Source organism: Mizuhopecten yessoensis, unplaced genomic scaffold (genome assembly GCF_002113885.1).
Source record: "Mizuhopecten yessoensis strain PY_sf001 unplaced genomic scaffold, ASM211388v2 scaffold11153, whole genome shotgun sequence".
Classification (NCBI taxonomy): Eukaryota; Metazoa; Mollusca; class Bivalvia; order Pectinida; family Pectinidae; genus Mizuhopecten; species Mizuhopecten yessoensis.
The window spans coordinates 1016305-1026479 of NW_018408906.1; the positions used below are offsets into that span (position 1 = coordinate 1016305).

Below are 10175 nucleotides of genomic sequence, written 5' to 3' on the forward strand. Positions count from 1 at the left end.
CCCATACTGACCCTCTTACCTATATTGTCCTCCTACCCACACTGTCCTCTTACCCACACTGTCCCTCTTACCCATACTGTCCTCTATGCATTCGTCATCTGTAGGTAGAAAGTTACTAAATACTGTATATCATTCTCAATGAAATCTGGTAACTCCTTTGTTCTAGCTTTCATGTCATCTCCTCTGTGTCTTCCTCCTTATTAACAATATCAATTAATATGTCGTGTAAACTGTCAAATGTATCTACATCTAAAAAAGCCTGCCAACTGGTATTTCAGGTAAAACATATCACAAAAAGAGGCATACATTTTATTTCAAAACAGGAAAAGGTTTTGGATATTTTCACTGCAATAATCTGGGAACTTGATTTGATTGCAGCATTTAGCTTGCAAACATTACTTTTCTGTAAAAGATATTGTGTGTACAATGGGCAATCCTAAACCTTTGAAAACTCCACACATCTACTTATTGGCAGTTACCGATAAAACTATAAAACACACCTATTTTTCCTTTTTGTTTATTTATTATTACCAGAAGGAACTAAATTTATAAGCCAAAGGCTAACTAATACCCCGCTCCTATTTAATCCAGAACTTTAAGCCAAACAATAACTTATGCCCCCGCTCCTATTTAAACCAGAACTGTAAGCTAAAGGCTAACTAATACCCCCACTCCTATTTAAACCAGAACTATAAGCTTAAGGCTAACTAATACCCCCTGTTTCCATATAAACCAGAAGTATAAGCTAAAGGCTAACTAATACCCCCCGCTCCCATATAAACTAGAACTATAAGCTTAAGGCTAACTAATAGCCCTAGCTCCTCTATAAAACAGAACTGTTAGCTAAAGGCTAACTAATATCCCCCGCTCCTATATAAACTAGAACTGTAAGCTAAAGGCTAACTTATACCCCCACTCCTATATAAACCAGAACTGTAAGCTAAAGGCTAACTAATACCCCCACTCCTATTTAAACCAGAACTATAAGCTTAAGGCTAACTAATACCCCCTGTTTCCATATAAACCAGAAGTATAAGCTAAAGGCTAACTAATACCCCCCGCTCCCATATAAACTAGAACTATAAGCTTAAGGCTAACTAATAGCCCTAGCTCCTCTATAAAACAGAACTGTTAGCTAAAGGCTAACTAATACCCCCGCTCCTATATAAACTAGAACTGTAAGCCAAAGGCTAACTAATACCCCCGCTCCTATATAAACCTGAACTGTAAGCTAAAGGCTAACTAATACCCCGCTCCTATATAAACTAGAATTGTAAGCTAAAGGCTATCTAATACCCCCGCTCCTATATAAACTAGTACTGTAATCTAAAGGCTAACTGATACCCCCACTCCTATATAAACCAGAACTGTAAGCTAAAGGCTAACTAATACCTCCTGTTCCCATATAAACCAGAACTGTAGGCTAAAGGCTAACTAATACCCCCGCTCCTATATTTACTAGAACTGTAAGCTAAAGGCTAGCTAATACCCCCGCTCCTATATTAACTAGAACTGTAAGCTAAAGGCTAACTAATACCCCCGCTCCTTATATTAACTAGAACTGTAAGCTAAAGGCTAACGTATACCCCGGCCCCGCTCCTATATAATTATTGACTGAGCTGTACACTTATTTTAGTATATAGGTCACAGTGACATACTTCCTGTACTCCCCATTCTAAAACATACCTGCATACCAAATCTTGTTAGTCCAGGTAAACTAGCATACTATATGCCCCAGACAAACTTTTCCAGAGGTCAAAGGTAAAACAACAGGTCACAGTGACCTACTTTTTGTATTTGACATTCCACCATTCCATACACAGATACACTGACTTTATTATGACTACAGGAATTTACGTATTCCTCGCAATACAGTTTCATACACATGGTAATCCATTGGTCCATCAGGCCCACCGCTGACCTGACTTCCCAAACATGTATATGATGCTGTAAAGCTATACTTGTGACAGATGCAGGTCTGTATTTGGAGTTAAATGCATTGCAAAGGATGTGGCAAAACTGAGGACCAAATAGCTCTATAGCTAAGTCACCCAGCTAGAGCTGGACTCAACACATTTGAAAACCCTGACCAGGTAAATAATTGAGTGTGCATATGTGTGAAAGTATTCATGTGTGTGAAGGTGTACATGTTTGTTGTGTTACATGTGTGTGAAGGTGTACATGTGTGTGAAGGTGTACATGTGTGTCAAGGTGTGCATGTGTATGAAGGTGTACAGTGTGTGAAGGTGTATATTTTGTGAAGGTGTACAGTGTGTGAAGGTGTACAGTGTGTGAAGATGTACATTTTGTGAAGGTGTACATGTGTGTGAAGGTGTACAGTGTATGAAGGTGTACATATGTGTGAAGGTGTACAGTGTGTGAAGGTGTACAATTTGTGAAGGAGTACATGTGTATGAAGGTGTACATGTGTGTGAAGGTGTACATGTGTGTGAAGGTGTAGAGTGTGTGAATGTGTACAGTGTGTGAACATGTAGTGTGTGAAGGTGTACATGTGTGTGAAAGTGTACATGTGTGTGAAGGTGTACATGTGTGTGAAAGTGTACATGTGTGTGAAGGTGTACATGTGTGTGAAAGTGTACAGTGTGTGAAGGTGTACATGTGTGTGAAGGTGTGCATGTGTATGAAGGTGTACAGTGTGTGAAGGTGTACATTTTGTGAAGGTGTACATGTGTGTGAAGGTGTACAGTGTATGAAGGTGTACATGTGTGTGAAGGTGTACAATGTGTGAAGGTGTACATGTGTCTGAAGGTGTACATGTGTGTGAAGGTGTACATGTGTGTCAAGGTGTGCATGTGTATGAAGGTGTACAGTGTGTGAAGGTGTACATTTTGTGAAGGTGTACATGTGTGTGAAGGTGTACAGTGTATGAAGGTGTACATGTGTGTGAAGGTGTACATGTGTGTCAAGGTGTGCATGTGTATGAAGGTGTACAGTGTGTGAAGGTGTATATTTTGTGAAGGTGTACAGTGTATGAAGGTGTACATGTGTGTGAAGGTGTACATGTGTGTCAAGGTGTGCATGTGTATGAAGGTGTACAGTGTGTGAAGGTGTACATTTTGTGAAGGTGTACATGTGTGTGAAGGTGTACAGTGGGTGAAGGTGTACATGTGTGTGAAGGGGTACAGTGTGTGTGAAGGTGTACATGTGTGTGAAGGTGTGCAGTGTGTGAAGGTGTACATATGTGTGAAGGTGTACATGTGTGTGAAGGTGTACATTTGTGTGAAGGTGTACATGTGTGTGAAGGTGTACAGTGTGTGTTAAGGGGTACATGTGTGTGAAGGTGTACAGTGTGTGAAGGTGTACGGTGTGTGAAGGTGTACATTTTGTGAAGGTGTACATGTGTGTGAAGGTGTACATTTTGTGAAGGTGTACATGTGTGTGAAGGTGTACATTTGTGTGAAGGGGAACATGTGTGTGAAGGTGTACAGTGTGTGAAGGTGTACATTTTGTGAAGGTGTACATGTGTGTGAAGGTGTACATGTGTGTGAAAGTGTACAGTATGTGAAGGTGTACATGTGTGTGAAGGTGTACAGTGTTTGAAGGTGTACATATGTGTGAAGGTGTACATGTGTGTGAAGGTGTACATTTGTGTGAAGGGGAACATGTGTGTGAAGGTGTACAGTGTGTGAAGGTGTACATGTGTGTGAAGGTGTACAATGTGTGAATATGTACAGTGTGTGAAGGTGTACATGTGTGTGAAGGTGTAGAGTGTGTGAATGTGTACAGTGTGTGAATATGTAGTGTGTGAAGGTGTACATGTGTGTGAAAGTGTACAGTGTGTGAAGGTGTACATGTGTGTGAAGGTGTACAGTGTGTGAAGGTGTACATATGTGTGAAGGTGTACATGTGTGTGAAGGTGTACATTGTGTGAAGGTGTACATATAGTTGAAGGTGTTCACTCATCAAGGGGGATCTCGTTTTCTCCTCCCACTTTTAACACCGATCTAAGGCCACAGACCTAAACACATCAATTAGCTTTACTCATTACTTACAATATAAATATATCATAAAAAAGTAAAAGCCACAGGGATAAAAACGTTTTTCCCAAACACATTAAGTGAACCACCGAATAAAGGGTTTCTTAGATTAGCTGAGAAAATTGTATTTCATCAAAAATGTAATGCCAATAAATTACTAATCAGTAAATAATCGCCGACCGCAGTATACATTGCATATAATATATGCTAGTTTGTGATCTTGGTGAAACATTTTAATAAACATGCGATTGAAAAAATTACTGTGTTGACTAAGAATTAAATATTCTTTGTACATTGTTTGGAATCAAAAACAATATTTGTCGAATAGTTAAACAAAAATATTCTACTAGGTTGTCGTTGCTGACCATCGAACCCCGTGCCTTTATTTTCTGTTGGCAAACTTTCCCTTGACAATACAGGCAGTCGTAATTTTCCTTATTGTTACCCCTATTTCTTCCGCAAGATTATATACTAAAGCAATACTGAAACAATTATATATATAAAGGCTATTTACCAGTGGGTTTTTTTATTTGCTGCTTCAAAAAATAAACTAACTGCTTCTAAGCCTGCTTACCCCGTGCCAGACCTTCTTATGAGAACATTTACTGTAATTTCAAAATTAAATTCTATGCCGGGTTTTAGTTTCAATTTTTTATGAGTTAAGAGTAAACACCACTTAACATAACATCTAGTGTTTGAACTTAATATCAGACCCACAGGAAATCATTCTAAAACACTGGATTTTTATAATTAGGCACCAGTTACTTCGTGGACCAGTGTGTATGGGCGGCCGTTTTAGGATAAAATACATAAACTATTTAAGTGCAAAAACACCAAATGACCATTATGTACTTTTTAAACTTAAGTGTAAAAGATTTCCACTTAAGTGTAAAAAAAAGTTTTTGCACTTAAGTAGTTTATGTATTTTATCCTAAAACGGCCGCCCATAAGTGTGTCTGTGATATGTTATTAGTCTTTCTCCCACACCTGACAGATTTATCTCCCGTTTTGCCGGTGCTAGATTTATCTGTCTCCGCCCTAGGGTTGAGACGGGGGGATTCCCCTATTCATAACTATGGCACGACGTCACTTCAACAATACAATGACGTCACGTCAACAATCCATCAACAAATTGCCTGTATGTGTTTTGGGTCCATGTTTACCTTTATTTCACATTAAAATACTGTTAGATATGGGAGAAAAATAATCAATCGCTACTGGTTGTGTAAGATAGAGAAAACTCAACCCTCTAGCGATAGATTCTAGTAGTACCATTCTGTTGATAAATTTTGAAATGAAGAAAAAGTTTCCTGAAAAAAAAATCTTGTTATCAAACGCTAACTAATTAATGTAAGTAAAACATGTTCACGTAAAATTCTAGTCTATGAAAATTCCGGTAGGTTAATAAGAAATAAACATTACATAACCCATTCACTCAGTCTATGGTGTGTCAGTTTTAAATTCTAAGATCTACACTCAACATATGATAGATTGATTAATTATTTACGAGTTTTGGACCGCACAGATCTAACGAGCAAGAAGAGTAAAAGTATAGATTGAGTGGCCAAAATAACTACATGTGATAATATACATCTCTGGAGGAATGAATATTAATTTAATCTGAGGATCAATGTGCATGCAAGTCAAAAGCTTTATGAAAATAAATGTTCTGTCTTTGACAAAACAATGACATATTTTTATGTGAAGGATTTTCATATCGAAACAAATGTGAAAGTTGTTTTATGCCCAGAGTCAAGATGAGTCTTGGTTTCAATTTCGTTATATGAGTCATTATCAGAAATTGACCGATTTTCATTTTGATAAAAAATAAAAAACAACTTGTTTAAAAATACATTTTTATTAACCAAACTATTAGATCCAACATTGGAGTAACTAAAACAAGTTTCTGTAATTCAAAATAATTACGTTTTTTCTAAACATTTTTAAAACATTAAGTCATATTCTACCAAAATGTCTGTGGTGTTACCAGTTTTTAAAATACATTTAAATATACAAAAAAAAAAAAAAAATATAAATCAAATTCCCTTTTTTATTATTATTGTATCACAGCTAAAGCCAATTAAATATATAAATGTTGACAGAAACTCAGTTATTTTATAAAATAACAACTTTCCCCTTCTGAATCATATTTTTTTTAAATTTGCATACTTGTCAAATATGTTTGGTGGAACTTAAAGTGCAATGTCAGAAGTATTTTAGGTTCAATTATATTTAATATTGCCAATGACAATATTATCATTAATTTGCACAAGATAAATGATGGATTTAAGAGAGAAATACATTTTTTAGGTCAAATAACATGACAGACATTTTGGTAACATGAAAGACATAAGTAACACCATAGACATTTGTATAGCATTAACATTAATCAAACATCATGAAATAACTAACAACAGTTTAAAATATTGACTGCAGCATATATATAATCATGGTTTTGAATGGATTTTCCATCCACAATTTTTCCAAATGATTTAGAGGAAACATCAATGAATAAAAATAATATTGGTAACATGATAGACATTATGTCTGTTATGTTACCAACAAAAAAAAACAAGCATGTTTATCATCTTGACTAGAGGATAACACAATTGTTGACTAGAGGATAACAACTGGAATAAGAATGTGTTTAAGCAATGAATGTTTTTGCAAATAGTGTTATGGTCGTATAACACCCATTGTTATTGCCGGTAGGGCTTTATGTTAGTTTGTCAGCAATATCAATAAGAGTTTATAAGACCATAATACCATTTGCTAAAATATTCATTGCTTATACATTTGTATTTATTCTTTGTATTGTTCGTGATCTAACCCTCCAGGAACTTTCCCCACGATTTTATTGAAAACACTGAGCCAGCTTTTGTCGGTGGTGCAATTATGGCCTTAACAGCCTCAATTGTATACCAACACCGGTCTCTTTTCTATTTTGGCCACGAAAACATGTTTCCATATAATCCACCCTCCTTCTTCATGCACTCTACAAAATACTCAGTTTTTGTTTTGTTTACTTTTAAGACTACCCCCGGAAATGGCTCGTTTTCATATAAAACAACAACATAGTTTCCAACAGTGGGCGGTCTTGAATCATTGGAAGGGGCGTAGGGTGACCCGACATCACTAGAAGGGGCAGTGGGTGACCCGACATCACTAGGAGGGACAGTGGGTGATCCGACATCACTAGGAGGGGCAGTGGGTGACCCGACATCAGTAGGAGGGGCAGTGGATGACCCGACATCACTAGGAGGGGAATTGGGTGACCCGACATCACTAGAAGGGGCATTAGGTGACCCGACATCACAAGGAGGGGCAGTGGGTGACTCGACATCACTAGGAGGGGCAGTGGGTGACCCGATATCACTAGNAGTAGGTGCCCCGACATCACCAGGAAGGGCAGTGGGTGACCCGACATCACTAGGAGGGGCAGTGGATGACCCGACATTATTGGGAGGGGCAGTGGGTGACCCAACATCACCAGGAGGGGCAGTGGGTGACCCAACATCACTAGGAGGGGCGGTGGGTGACCCGACATCACTAGGAGGGGCAGTGGGTGACCCGACATCACTAGGAGGGGAATTGGGTGACCCGACATCACTAGGAGGGGCAGTGGGTGACCCGACATCACTGGGAGGCGCATTGGGTGACCCGACATCACTAGAAGGGGCATTAGGTGACCCGACATCACAAGGAGGGGCAGTGGGTGACCCGACATCACTAGGAGGGGCAGTGGGTGATCCGACATCACTAGAAGGGGGAGTGGGTGATCCGACATCACTAGGAGGGGTAGTAGGTGCTCCGACATCACCAGGAAGGGCAGTGGGTGACCCGACATCACTAGGAGGGGCAGTGGATGACCCGACATTATTGGGAGGGGCAGTGGGTGACCCAACATCACCAGGAGGGGCAGTGGGTGACCCAACATCACTAGGAGGGGCGGTGGGTGACCCGACATCACTAGGAGGGGCAGTGGGTGACCCGACATCACTAGGAGGGGCAGTGGGTGATCCTACAGGAGTGGGCGACTTTTTTGTCATGCTGATATTTCTGCTTCTGTTGCATGAGATGCGCCTTTCTTCTAACGGGATCTTGATCCCTTCTTTCACAATATCTTCTTTGTTTTTCTGCTGCATTGAGGCCCATATTTCTGTTTAAAGATATAAGGTATAAAGTGTAAGGTATATTTCCATGATAATTGTTAAAAGAAATAGGTGATTTAATAACACAATGACAATTTGCGCAATCAATACTGTCATCAATTATAAAATATCAAGGTAACATGTGATTTTTTTTATTTGCAAAAAAATACCAATAAATATAATGTTTAACTTGAAGAAATTGTATACGGTACATGTTACCAATGCATTGTCTTTCATGTTACCATAACGTTGAAGAAAAAAAAATCAGTTTATTAGGCATTTTATTTTTCTTCAACGATTTCACAAGTTGCGTAAATATATAACTACAGTCTTTTAATTTAAACATGTTTTTAAATACAAAATTAAAACTAAAGAAAAGAAAAAATAAACATGTTTGTCTATCATGCTACCAAATATGTCTGTGGTGTTACAATGTTGTATAAAATAGAAAATGTTATGCAATATAATGCGTGTCGCAAGATTTAGTTGCATGGAAATATGTCAGTTGGAAAAAGACAATATAGTCCCGAATGAATAGTAATTTTCATTATTATAAATATAATTATAAAACTCATTTTAAGATTTTAGTGTCTGTGGTGTTACCAATGCATTGTCTTTCATGTTACCATAACTTTGAAAAAACAAACAACTGAGTGTATTAGGCATTTTATTGTTCCTTAACGATTTCACAAGTTGCGTAAATATAACTACAGTCTTTTAATCTAAAATGTTTTGTTTAAAACACAATTACAACTAAAGAAAGGAGAAAATAAACATGTTTGTCTATCATGTTACCAAATATGTCTGTGGTGTTACAATGTTTTAAAACAGAAAATTATATGCAATAAGTGTGTCGCAAGATTTAACTGCATGGAAATATGTCAGCTTGAAAAAAGACAATATAGTCCCGACTGAATCATTATTTTTATTATTTAAAATATAAGTATAAAACTATTTTTAAGATTTAAATGTCTGTGGTGTTACCAATGCATTGTCTTTCATGTTACCATATGTTAAAGAAAACGAATCAAATAAGTGTATTAAGCATTATATTGTTCCTCAAGGATTTTACACGTTGTGTAAATATATAACATGGTCTTTTATCTGAACGTTGTTTTTTTACTACAAAATTACAACTAAAGAAAAGGGAAAATGAACGTGTTTGTCTATCATGTTACCAAATATGTCTATGGTGTTACTTTTTATATGGTAACATGAAAGACAGTAACACCATAGACATTTGACCTAATTACCTAGCTTAACCTGCTCTGTGTAGTGCAGAAAAAGTTTTTGCCGCCAAAAATATGTTTGTGATAACTGGACTGTTAGAGACATATTTTGAAATATGTACCATACCTTTTACATTTCTCACAATCATGGTAACATCATAGACAAATAAAATGAAACATGAGTCGGTACTTACACTGGATGGTCGTTTGGTTGGCCTTCTGTTTTTATAACTGCCACCATGGCATGCTGGTTTGAACAGGAAATGGTGCTGCTTCAGTTGCAGGATGGGAAATATAAGCAAGCTGGTACCAGTTCATCAAGTGAACCAAAATCAGTACCGGTAACATGAAAGACATGAAAATCAAGTACAAAATATTTTTTTCGTTTAAATAACTAAAATATTAAAATATCAATTTATTTTCATATTTAAAGTGAAATATAGAATGTTTTCTCAATAAATTAGAATAAGAAATGTACATTGACTGGTGTGAATAACTCTTTTTTAATGTCAATCAGCCCACCCTACCATTGGACAACAACCGCTTTTCACTTTTGGTCTTTATAATTTCAGTTTTCTTTTGTAAACATTTTTTTTTTTAAATGGATCTTTTTCTTATTGTATTAGTACATGTCTTTAATGTAAATACACCAGAAATGGACAGTTTTATTATTTGATCATACAAATTCATCTCAAAGTGCTGGAACACAAAATCGGTCAATTTCTGATAATGACTCATTATATCTTCTGAATGTTTTAGAAGAAATGGTTTAAGCAGAGAACAGAACCATGGATGAA

The 10175-nt window shown here is 37.1% G+C and overlaps 1 protein-coding gene across 1 annotated transcript; it reads right to left on the reverse strand.

Annotated features, from left to right (window-relative positions):
- Window positions 1-6937: 6937 nt before the first annotated feature.
- On the reverse strand, window positions 6938-9845 carry LOC110467024 (nascent polypeptide-associated complex subunit alpha, muscle-specific form-like). The gene is made up of 2 exons (XM_021523887.1): window positions 9573-9845; window positions 6938-8157 (listed from the first exon to the last, which is right to left on the reverse strand). Exon 2 carries the CDS (start codon window positions 8141-8143, stop codon window positions 6938-6940), a length of 1206 nt encoding a protein of 401 aa, XP_021379562.1. The 5' UTR covers window positions 8144-8157; window positions 9573-9845.
- Window positions 9846-10175: the final 330 nt, after the last annotated feature.